The sequence below is a fragment of the Pundamilia nyererei genome, unplaced genomic scaffold (genome assembly GCF_000239375.1).
Source record: "Pundamilia nyererei isolate P.nyererei 1_Seehausen unplaced genomic scaffold, PunNye1.0 scaffold00390, whole genome shotgun sequence".
Classification (NCBI taxonomy): Eukaryota; Metazoa; Chordata; class Actinopteri; order Cichliformes; family Cichlidae; genus Pundamilia; species Pundamilia nyererei.
The window spans coordinates 94,762-107,646 of record NW_005187791.1 but is presented as its reverse complement, the minus strand read 5'-3'; the positions used below and the strand labels follow the sequence as shown (position 1 = coordinate 107,646).

The 12,885-nt window shown below is 40.9% G+C and overlaps 1 protein-coding gene across 1 annotated transcript in view; it reads left to right on the top strand.

Annotated features, from left to right (window-relative positions):
- The window catches only part of aamp (angio-associated, migratory cell protein), a 9,214-nt gene extending 4,398 nt beyond the window's left edge, over positions 1-4,816 (top strand). The window contains exons 5-10 of the mRNA XM_005752917.2: positions 1,251-1,309; positions 1,416-1,644; positions 1,733-1,827; positions 1,916-2,006; positions 2,349-2,503; positions 4,289-4,816. Of these exons, the coding sequence (XP_005752974.1) occupies positions 1,251-1,309; positions 1,416-1,644; positions 1,733-1,827; positions 1,916-2,006; positions 2,349-2,503; positions 4,289-4,364 (705 nt within the window). The 3' untranslated portion in view covers positions 4,365-4,816. The remainder of the gene's footprint in view (positions 1-1,250; positions 1,310-1,415; positions 1,645-1,732; positions 1,828-1,915; positions 2,007-2,348; positions 2,504-4,288) is intronic.
- The last annotated feature ends 8,069 nt before the right edge of the window (positions 4,817-12,885 follow it).

The window sequence follows — 12,885 nt, the reverse complement described above, 5'->3', positions numbered from 1 at the left end:
GGTGTTACCTCCTTTGACAGTATCACAGTATCAGCTTAAAGCACTTGTTGCTGCTGAGTTTGCATCTTTTGCTGTGAAGTACAGCCAGACTTTGACCGCTTGCTTTGGGCGTTTTTTATCTGTAGCTCTGCTCTAAAAGAACGTACGTACCTGGGCCCGCCTACTACGCTCGCAAAGGTAAAATGATTGGCTAGAATCCAAAGTGTGTGACAGCTCAGGAAAATAAAGCACCGAAATGTGCGCTGCTTTTCGGTCTGGTTACTACCGTTTATGTCAGAATCGGTACCCATCCCTAGTTATTGTGCATGTCATGGTGCTGTTATGACTCCAGGGGGAGATGCAGCTGGCTTTAGTTTAATAGTGTAGATTCTGGATGAAAGGAGTCTCGGTGCTCTTTCCCACATTAAAGTTACATATAAACAGATGAAAAGCAATAAAAGTAGCAGAGCATAATACAGATTTGTTGAGTTATGGCTCAATAAAAAGAAACAGCAAAACTAAGGTCTTCTGTAAATAAATTTGTAGCTCGTATTTGGAGAAAGTTGTTTAACATGTGTAAACAGTTGTAAACAACGAGGATGAGCAGCAGCAGTAAATGTTGATCATAATTCTTGGTTTAAAACAACAGTACTGTGTGAAAGTCTTTTATCTTCTTTCAAGCAGCCACACTTTCTTGTCATTTGTCTTGAGCAATAGTTTTTCTTTGGACATTTTTTTTCCTCACTCATTTTCAGTCCAGTCTTTGTCCCTGACAAGAAGAATTTTTCCAAGCCCCTCATCACCGAATGATTCAAACATTAGAAAAACACAGCTCACGCAAGGGATGAACCAGTTCTACACGTCCTTTATCTTTAGTCACTTTGTTACTAGCAGTGTCTCACAGAAAGGCATCAGTTGTTTTATATCTGTGCCAAAGATGATAAAGCTGGAGACAAACATAAAATAGTAGTTTTTGCGCCAACAAGGCGATTCCCAAAGAGCTATTAGGCGACTGTTTGGTACATCTCAGCATGGTGTGCAGTGTGTCCTATAAATTTAAGAAAACTTGCCAAGTGGAGGATGGAAGTGGCAGGCCAAAACAATCCTCTACAGCAGACAAGCAGCATGTGGAAGTCAAGAAAGTGAACGTGAGAGAAGTGGCAGGTCTTACATCAGGCCAAAGATACAACAGTGAGTGTCTGCAGCCGTCTGTAAGACACTGTAGAGGCCGTCTCATGGTTTGGGCTGCATTTGCTTTTCTATCTTGAAAGCCTCTTTTTGCCAAGAACTTCATTTTCCAGCACGGCAGTGATCCAAACATGGCAGTGCAGTAAAACCATACCTGTGTAGAAAAACATAGTGGAATACTATCAGTCATGGATTGGCCTCCCCAGAGCCTCAACAGTATTGAAGCAGTGTGGATCATGTTGACACAGAACAGATTGTTTTTACCGGTTTCGTTTTTCTTCTAGCACAATATACAGAAGTGAGCGGTGCTTCAAGACGTTTACCGAGATGCATGTAGTTTATGCTGTTTGTCTCCTAACAGGTCAGGATGGACACCAGGGGGCGCTAACCTGCCTGGCTTGCAATAAGGACGGCTCTCTGATGCTGACAGGTTCAGTGGACGGCTGTGCAAAGCTCATCAACATCACCACGGGAAAGGTGGGTGCCACAGCCAACCAATACCAAGCAGGCAGGAAGTGTAGTGAAGCAGGTGCTTCCTGTGTCTGACTTACGTGTCTGTGTGAAGGTGGTCGGCGCGTTCTCTGTGGAGGGAGGCAAAGGAAAAGGCTCCAAAGATGAAGAGGAATCGAACTCTGTGGAATCTGTGGGATTCTGCAACATGTGAGTGGGCTGCACACTCGCAGTAATACAGAAGCATATCAGAGCCTCAGCCCCTCCTCAACAGTTTCACCTTTGTCGCCCTTTCCAGCCTGCCGCTCATCGCTGTCGCGTACTTGGACGGGACTCTGGCCATATATGATCTCTCCACGCAAGCCCTGAGGCACAGATGCCGTCACGAGGTGAGAAGCGGCAGACGGCGGCACAGTTTGTGCACGTTTAGTCTGGTCCCGCCTGTGTTCATGCTGGTCTATGCTCTGTGTATTGAGGGGAGGCTTTGCAGTCTTATCAGAAACCCTCCCAGGGTTAGGGAGGTTTGTTTGAAGGGATGTTGCTTGTGTGCAGATAATGTGACAGAGAACGTTCAGTCAGGAAGTCGCTCTTTGACAGTTTACCGAAAAAGGAGCTAAAAACATCAACTCTCTTTCCTCCAGCCTGTAATAAGCGTTTACTCTTTATGTTGCTTTAAAACTGGTGTTGGTGTCGCCTTTGCCTGTTTTTCATCGCGCTTTGTGTTCCTCCAGGCTGGCATCGTTCACCTGCGGTGGGAACAGTCTTCTTCTGTGGTGTCCACCTGCAGTTTAGACGGCGCGCTGCGCTTATGGGACGCTCGTTCAGGCAACTTGGTGGCTGAGTACAAGGGCCACACCGCAGAGATCCTGGACTTCACCATGAACAGGTATGATTCCACAGCACACTGCCAGGACTGTGTGCCCTGCTCACGGGCACTGAAGTGCATTAGAAATTAGGGATGTGCAGAAGTAGTCTTTCACTGGGAGGCACCAGCAAAGCTAGTTATTCTAATTTTGTGAATGCAGAACACAATTTCTGGTTGTGAGAAAGTCTTTCTCCTTCCTGATTTAGTTTTATTCTTTTCTCTTTTTTTGCATATTTGTCACACTTACATGTTTCCGATCATTAAAAATGTTGTTTATGAATCAAAAATAACTCTGACAAAGTGCAGTAGGCTAAAATATCTCAAAGAACAACAATTCAAGCTACAATCCAGAGAAACAGCTGAGAAACAAAGTAATTTACCTCTCAGTCTGGAAAGGGTCTTACATTTCTAAGGCTTTGAGGCTCCACTGAAACACAACAAATGGAGAAAGCCTGGAACAGCAGTGAACCTTCCCAGGAAAGGCCGGCCTACCAAAGCTACTCCAAGAGCACATCAACGACTCAACCACGAGGTCACAGAAGAGCCCAGAACAACATCTAAAGAACTGCAGGCCTCACTTGTCACGATTGAGGTCAGTTCATGATTAAACAACAAGAAGAAGAAGACTGGATAAAAATGGCTGCTTCACTGGTTCAGGACGACTTGCCGTAATTGATGCAACCATGAATTCTGCTCTCTACCAGAAAATCCTGAAGGATGAACTGGGCCAGTAGGTCATGCTCTGAAGCTCAAGTTTACTGAAGGATCGTTGTTGCACTCATGTTACGCAGCAGAACAATGTGAAGCACAGCAGCTCGTCTGCATCTGAATGGCTCAACGAAAAAGCCAGAATGAAGGTTTTGGAGTGGAATCGAAGTCTGGATCAGATGCTTTGGCATGACCTTAACCGTTCGTGCTCGTAAACCCTGTAACTCAGCAACTCGGCAAAGACCTGGATGTCCAACAGTAATGGGTGATCACAGAATCATTTCCATGGTGGAAAGAAACCTCTTCACAACAGCCCACCAAGTGAACAACCCTCCAGGAGGCAGGCGTATCCAAGTCTACTGTAAAGAGAGAAGACTGCATGAAAGTAAATACAGAGGATTCACTGCAAGGTGCAACAGCTCATGATGCAAGAATAGAAGGCCTAGATTTGACTCCCCTATAAAGGCCAGCACAGTTTGGGAAAACCAAGAAAAGCTCTACCAGAATGATGGCAGAAAAAAAGTATGGAGAAGGTGTGGAACAGCTCATGATCCAAAGCACACCACATCATCTGTAAAACACGGCGCTGGGAATTTCCCACCCTCCCACTGCATGCTGATGTTTTTGATCCTGCTCTCCACTCTGGCTCTCCCTGTGGAAATCCAGAGGTGAAAAGAGCAGCAGAAAGACCCCACAGCACACAGCTGACGTCATTGATGGCAGATTGTACTCAGCAGGAGGAGCAGATGAGGTGGTTTGTAAAGCTACTTGAAGATGCATATCAAATTACATCACGAGTCCCCCCAGTATGAGGTTTTGCAGTTAAAAGCACTGAGATCAGCTCCAGGATTACACAGGAGTGTGAGTTTGAGCTGCTTGAACGACTGCTGTCCCTTATTGTTTCATCCACCCCTCAAATCCCCCCGTGGTGACGAATAACTCGATAACGTTGCAACACAAAACTTTGTTAAATCACTGAACTACTTATAATAAAAACCCATGTGAACTCAGCCAACTGTGAGCAGGGTTCAAGTAAATATTTACTCTTTGTTTCCACTGTCTCTTAATCACATCCTGGCTGTCCTCGTGTCTCCGCAGGGAAGCCACTCTTGCTGTAACCGCTTCAGGAGACAACCAGGTGAAAGTCTTCTGCCTCCAAAGACCCGATCGGTAAAAGCCGAGACAAAAGACAAATCAAAGAGAAGAGAGAATATTTTAGGAGATGAGACTTTGTTCCCGTTCACTTTTATCCTCAGGATGTTAAAATGCTCTCGTGTGCTCCTGAACGATTCTAATCTGGTTTTTGTTGTAAGACCGTAGCAACCAAAAGATTATTGTTACTTTTTTTTGTTCTTTTGTCCTCATAGCACTTGATGTTTGCTTCATGGGCAGATGTTTAAGCCTCTTCAAGTAACTCTGAGATTCTTTAAAACACAATGTTTCTCACTATTTTTGTCCCAGAACACTTGTCAGTGATAAGAAAGTCAAAGCGTTGATGCATCATAGTGTCCTGACATCCGCTGTTATGTTCTGTCCTCCAAATGAATTTAGGGATCAAACGATACAGAAAAGAGGATGATGTGTGTGTGTGTGGTCTCAGCTCTCAAACACAGATTTTTTTTTTCTTTAATGTAAACTGAACTGTAAATACAAAAAATAAATAATATACTTTCTTCTTGGTAACACTTAGAACTTGTTTCTTGTGTTTGCTCCAAACTTAGTTCAAGTTTCTTACATTTATCAGTGATGACGAGCTGCATGATGAAGCATGAGGTCATTTTGATGGGAAAGCCTGCAACTTACTGGAACTTCTTTTAGTTCAAGTGGTCTCTTTGGTCTCTAGTCGGTTCAGTTTCATCTTACATCTGTTTTATCTCGAAATCAGATTTAAAAAAGAGGAGGATGTGAGTCAGTCTGAATAAGTCACAGCGCCCAGTGAAAGCAGATTTTCCCCCAAACTGCAGCTTAGATTTCAAATAAAAGCAGGAAACTTGACTTTGAAAAGCCAAAATAATTAATTTGTTTGAGGTTTAAAAACAGATTGGATAAAGAAGTTTAATGTCACCTAGGAGCCTTAAAGCCTTCTGTCTGCAATGTCCGCAATTCATTTTGTAAATAAACGTAACTTTAACATTAACCATGTCTATTGAACACTAATCTACTACTGTGCAAAAGTCTCGATGAACAGCGCTGTATCTGAAAGTCATGACCTCAAGAAATGGGAAAAGAATCCAGCAAAGACCTGAAAGATGCATGAGGACCTTCAGCTCATGCATCTGCTGTTCACCAAAGCCTCATCAGCAATGGTCTCAGTGGAAGGGTGGCTGTCAAGAAGCCATCCTTAATGAAGGGAAACGGGAAGAAAAGACTGAGGTGTCCGTGGTGGAGTCGTGAATCCAAAGTTTACAGTTTTGGTTCAAATGGTGAACAAAGGTCAGGAGAGCAGGACAACAGTGAGTGTCTATAGCTGTGTGTAGGACACGGTGGAGGCTCCGTCATGGCTTGGGGCTGCACTTCAGCCAGTGGTGTTGGAGATCTTGTGAAAACTGATGAAATTATGAAGAAAAGTAATGTCAGATATTGATCAATCATACGATACCATCTGGAAGGTATCTTTTGTCTTTGGTACTGCAACGATCCCAAACACACTGCCAGTACATTAAAAGCATATCTGAATAGATAAAAACACAGTAAGTCAAGGATGGTCCTCCGCAGAGCTTGGACCTGAGTATCATCGAGACAGTTTGGGATCATCTTGGCAGCTATTTGCGGTGGAAGACACAGCTGGATGACAACAACAGGGCTAAGGTCCAGTGGGACTTTAAGCTGCAGACAAGCAGCTGCTGGCCACCATAAAGACATAATGGTGGTTGACAAAGAGCAGAAGAAGAATGAGGTCAAGAAAACGACTACACCAGGGGCTGAAGGAAAAACTTGAACAGATGTCGAAGGTCCAAAGGGGTTGCAGTGGTAAGAGAAGTGTCAGCAGTGTTGCATGAAAAAACAAAGAAAAGTTTAGTTTATGTGAAAGTTCCTGTAATAATTACATTTCACAGTGAAACAAGTGGCTGGTTTTCAGGCACTTTAGTAGCCTGAACCATATTTTTCACAATCAGGAAACACATTATTAGCTGACCGGCCTCTCTGTTGCTTCTTAAAATAGAAAGCCAGTTTGACCTTATGTGTTTACATTAGTGTGAGACAGAGGTCTGTTACACACAAAGGTCGTGAGGTTGTACTGCATTGTTGCAGTTAGAAAGTAGGGCTAAAGGACTCTGTGCAATCACGTATTCATGAGAAAAAGATTCAGGAGTGAGCACTGAGAAGGCCGACTGGTTACCCAGACGTTAATAACGTATCTTACTGAATCACTGGTTTTCTTCAGTTCTTCACATTCAGTTGTTCTGTTGTTCCTGCCCTCTGCTCCTCCTCTCCTCTCTCAGCCTTTCTTTAGGATGACGAAAACAAGCGTCAGCCAGTATCCTGCGCACAAGTGGTTCTTCCTTGTACCACAGTCCTGCAGTGTTGTCTGTATCTGTGGTTGTACATGAATAACTCACCCTGACAGGCAGTCAAACAGTTGCACGCATGAACGTTTGTGCATTGTGGTACATTGTTTTGGCAGATATGATATTGGGATTTAAACCAATGGAAAAGTGCTTTCATTCTCTTTTGTATTCAGGTTATAAAGTATGCAGTACAAACTGACCAGCAGATCATTTGTCACAACAGTGTATTTGGCCTTACAGGTGCAGGAGGCCAAATACAAAGGCTGGATGGATTTCCACCTTTAGACCTTGATGGGGCCACAGTTTGATATATTAAATTGCAGCTGGTATTCTGTGAGAAGTGCTGTGCTGACAACAGATGCTGAGCAAATCGGCCGAGCAGAGAAAGGCAGGTGCTAATGCCAAGGTAAACATAAGTGGAGGAACAGGAGGCAAGTGACAAATCCATTAACAATACCACCTCACAAAGGCAGAGAGCAGTAACCACAGAAACAATCAGGGCCAGAAGAAGCTTCAGGAACCAGTATATACAGGAGCTACATAACCTCAAAGATTGTTTCTTCTTTTTACTAAGAAAGGTTAAAAGTTGGCATATAAAACTTTGTAGTTCTCAATTATGAGGGTAAGGGATGTGAAAGAAATCTAAAGCTACATCGTTTTTTTAGATCTACATGTAGCATTAAAATAAAAGTTATTAGAGCTCCACCCAAGGTTTTTGTTACAGCTCCCCTAAATTAACAATATTGGTAATGAACAATTATTTTATCTTTTTGTAATTCACCAGTATACACAAGCATTTTAATTTAAATGTTACAAGATATCATTCTTGTTGCTATCCATGAGTTTTCAAATTTACCGTTTCATAAAAAAGAAGAAAAAATTATAAAGAAAATTATTATCTTTGATTAAGATGCCAAATTACAGTTATTTATTAGATTGGTGAACAGGAAGAATAATTTTAGTTGTGAACGTTATGCATGATTAAACCTGCTCAAATTTGGATATTAAAATAAATATTCACGTTGTTATTTGACTTATAAGTAACGATGCATGTTTTATTTTTAAGTTTTTAACAGATTTCTAAAGTATTTATGTAAATTATATGTATGAATAGTTCATTGATAAATTACGCATATTAAAATATGCAAATTCTTGGTATTCTATGACAGTTCACATACTTACCCAGCAAGGCTAGCTTTTAGCTAAGGTAGAGTAGTTAGCTTTGTTACTTTTATTTTAACAGTATCATTAATATGTAGGCGTTTCATGTATAACAAAGTGAGTTTCTATAGTGAAGAATTAAAATTGAGTTAAAAGCATGTTAAACATGAAAGTATTGAATGGTTTAGCCTGACCGTCACTCAGCTAGCTAAAGTGTCGCTGCACATTGTTATTATATCACGATTTACAATTTTGTTTGTTTGTTTGTGTGGTTCAGAGAATTAGACATATTTATGTAATATAATTTATGGTAATCCAAAAATGTATAGTAATTGCATTTTGGGTTTGTAATAGAACTCTTACAAAAAACTGACTTCATAAGAAGCAGAGCTTTTAAAATGTCAATAACATCCCTGTTTTGTATGTTGTTAAAATAATTCTAAATAAATGTCAAGTGAAAAAAATGATAGAAAGTGGAAGATGTGGAAAAAAAAGTGACAAAACAAACAGAGAAGTTCCACAGAAGCCAGCTGGGCACTATTATCCCGACCACATTACATTCTTCCATTGTATATAATAATAAACCAGTAGATCATTGATTTAATGTTGAGTAGGATCTGGTTTTCCGAGAAATCCAGGATGCACCATCTTCTCATTTGTTATGTGAAGATGTTGTGCTGTCTTGTCCTCTCTGTGTAGTGTCTCTCCAGATGTCCCGGCCTCAGGAACGTTTGTGTTTAAAACCCATTATCTGATTGGAGCTCGTCCATCAATACAACCGTAGGTCTGCACAAAAGTAGAAGGGAAGGAGGACTCTGTGTTTGGCTAATAAAGCAGGTCACTTCTGGCCTTCCATCCACCACTGTGTTTAAATATTGTACATGTGTGACAGCTGTTATGGATTCTGCTGTATACACTATTGTACATATAGGTCACATCATCTTATTTTACCTTTTGTTTTGACCTGCTTACAAGAACTGACGGCACTGCTAGGTACCATGACAGAAACGTGACAAAAGGATCTGTTTATGTCGCTTTACAAAAGAAAGGAAACACAAATGTAAAGAACACTTGTCTCTTGTTTTTGAGCAGCAATAAAAAAAAACTTATATCAAATAAAAATAACTTCAACGTATGGTTCGTTATACTGAAAACAGTAGGAATATAGCTATTTCATACCATTAAAGTTAACACAGTTCTCCTGTTGGTCAGTGCATCTGGCTGAAACTATATCTTTTTATTTACAAGGTGAATATGATTTTCACCACTGGCCACTTTGTTAGGTACATTAGTTCTGCTGCTCCTTAATGCACATCCTTAATCAGCCAATCACATGGCAGCAAATCGATACACTTAAACATGTAGACATAATCAAGACCACCTGCAAAAGTTTAAACTTAGTGTCAGGAAGAAAGGTGATTTAGATAGCTTAAATGTGACATGGGTTGTTGGTGCCACATGGGCTGTTGTGAATATTTTACAAACTGCTGATATACTGGGATTTCAACACACAATCATCTCTAGCCTGAAAAGAGAAACTATAGAATAGCAACAGTTCTCGTGGGGAAAATGTGTTGCAGACGTCAGAAGTCAAAGGATAATGGTGTGACTGCTTTGAGCCGAAAAGAAGGTAACTCTAACCACTTGCTACAAGCAACGTTTGTAGAAGAGCATCTTTGAATGGACCACATTTCAAATCTTGAAACAGATGGGCTACAACAGCAAACAGTGGACCACACTACTTACCACTCCTGTCAGGTAAATGCAAGAATCTGATGATACAATTATACGCAGGCTCGTCAAAATTGGTCGACAGAGGACCAAAAAAACGATCCATGGGCTGATGAGGTTTTGCTGTGACATTCAGATTTGGTAAAAACATCTTCTAAGTATGACTCCATCCAGATAACTGGAGATGTAATGGTGCAGTGATATATTCCCTGCATGCTTGTGACCCATTAGTATCAACTGTGCCACAGCCTACCTGAGTAATACTGATGACCACAGTCTTAATGACTTCCACTGGATAACGTCTCAAAGCTCAGATGATCCCAAACTGGTTTCTTCAACATGAAAAAGATTTCAGTATAATCAAATGACTTCCACAATTACCAGATCTCAACCATATAGATAGAGCGTCTTTTTAAAGCACATAAATATTAAATAATAATAATATTAAAAAACAGACTTTTGTTATTCTGCTAACTGCAGGTTATTTAACTAAAGAGTATCACAAAGCACGAAGAGATAATCCAGGTGTATGTCAAAAAATAAAAGTGAGATGTATAAAGTTATAAATTGATATATAAAAGAAACTGATTTAATTTCCTTATTTGCTTTAGCTGAAATGGAAAAATGGAGGTGGTTCACATGCCATGCCGGCTGATAGTAACCTGGAATGTTCTTATCTTTTTAAGGTTGCAGTGATAACAGTGTTATCCTCTTTCACTCATGAACAGTGGAGCAAAATATCTGGGCTGATTAATGTAAGGGCCAACAAAAACTTGAATTAGTTGGTCAACGGTTAGTGGGCTCTGGGGCCTCCTCCTCAGGAAAAGACACTTTTAGCATAACTGCCGCCTCCTCCTTTTAGAGGGCACTTCCCCTTTAAAGTATCAGAGAGGAAGCCACACACTTGGCTGCTCACTCTGCCTCTTTTTTAGTTTGTGGTTAGGTTTTGCAAAGGCTGCTGGGGTCAGGTTCACTGAAGAGATCTTAAAGGTAAAGAAAGTAGTTCATGGTGGATCTCGTTAGTGTTTATAGCTGCTGGGGATGATACGAAGGAGAAATAAGTTACCAGAAGAAGAGAGTGGACTTTTAAATTCTCCTCACAAACATACGTGACTGGACTATTCATCACAAAAAGGTAAAGGCTTTATTGATGCTTTTGTTTTTGTTGTTTCAGAAACATTATGCACTGACATGTTATCTGCTGACAGTGCTGCTCTGATGTGATCTAATAGTTTTCTCCATTAAAAATCTACAGTTTAAAACAACACAGTTTTATTTTGTGCATGACTGGCTTTGCTCACGAGCACTTTTTAAAGCTCTGGAAAATGACTTGAAAAATAAGCCCTCAAAGCTTCTCAGAAAGCAGCACATTAAGGCGATGTTGTTAAAAAAAATCAATGTGTTTTTGTGTATTCGCCTTTTAAGAGCTTTTAAAGACTGTTTGCTAAGACTGTAACAGGACTTTGATACCATTAAAGTCCCATCACCGAGTTTTTTACATGTATGTGAATGCTGGAAACATTCACGTGTCAGACATAAAGTGCATCACAGTGTAAAAAGTGTTGGACGGTTATAGAAAATGCTCCTGTTTTGAACGGCTATAAAACTTTTATTTTCAAAGGATTTAAACCAGGTGATATAAAACATGCGTGCAGCACATAGGTGTGGTTTATTGTAGGTCACTGTGAGAATCTGCACATTTCCCCCTGACTATAAACTAACTGTGACAGGATATGCATCACTCTGTGAATTATAATACACACAAAAGCTGTTGTAACTGCAGAGTCCCAGCTGATGAATTATTAAATGACATGTGCCTCGTATCCAGCGTTGCAGGCTACAGCTGTCGGCGTTTTTCTTGCTCATTTAACTTGCCGTGAGTGAGGTTTTTTTTGTCGGACTGCCCGTCTAACTCAGCTGCTCACTCATACGAGAGAAAAATGTGATCTCTAGATCTGAATATAAATAGCAAGCGCGCTGAATGTGCACAGCGTGTACTCACGCTAATTTCCTTTTCCACTTTGTCACTTGCTTGTCAACTTCATCTGATTGAAATGTGCTCAGATTTTCATTCAGTCTGTTTTAGTTCTGGAGGCGTTCCGACTTTTCCTTGGTCCTTGAGACCAAATTCCTCATCGGCCCTCCATAGAGGGAATAAATCAATTTCAATTTTACCTCATTATTTGCAGTAGGCCCGAGTTGCCTCTGGAGGTTTGTGGTGACCACGTAGGCTCAAATGACCTGGTTAACAGCTTGAAATAACTTTTAGGTCTTACTTCAAAAGTTTAAGACACATAGTCTTGCTTTAAGGCACTAAAATTGTGTCCCTGTAAAACAAATGGGAAACTTTTAAATCATTTTTCTTACAATACACTGTTGTGCAAGACTAACAAGGCATGGTTGTTGTTTATTGTTATCATAGGTTAAATTCTGGTTAGTTTTGCTTTTGAACTTATTTTATGTTGTTTCTAGTAGGTCTTACACTTTTTTACAGTTAATCCTTATCTACTCAGTGCTCAGGCATCATTCTCTTCCTGTTCTGAAACCAGAAAAGGAACCAAATTGTTAATAATTGATCTTTATTCACCTGCATTTCTTTCCCTTTTCAAGCCTCCTTATGCTTCTCCACAAATAACAGACGCATGTACTCCAGATAGGTTAGCAGATGCTCTTAACTGACACCAGACATGTAACTCTCACGTCGAACCTTTTTTTTTCAGTTTTTGTGGTCTCCTCTGCTTATACTATCATTGTTTCTCATTCCTTATAGGGTACCTTGACAGGGTGGCTGCAGATGAGAGGAAGTTGAAGGAAGTCACCTACAATCGGTCAATCTGGGAACTGTTAGCTAGTTTGACTAAACCTCATGGGGCAAACTCTCAGTGTGAATTAAGCTTAAAATGCTAACTTGCTGATATATGATAAGAGGTGGTTTTGACATTGGTCTCCTAGTGGACTGTTTAATTGAAAGCAATCCAGTCCTGCTTACACAAGACTGGTCAGTGGTATTCAAACTACGAGCAGCTTATACCGAAAATCTTTTCCCCTGCTGACAGAGTCTGCATATTCATATGCAGATATCTGTTTATAAAGACTAACGATGGACTCTGACGACTCCTATGTTCTGCTCTCTGAAGAGCAACTCATCTACATCATCACCATTCCCCTGTCGACCTCCATCATCCTGGCCAACCTCGTCATCATCTTGGGCATCTCCTGGAACCGCCAACTCCACAACACGCCCAACTACTTCTTCCTCAGCCTGTTAGTAGCCGACTTGTGTACGGGCGTGGC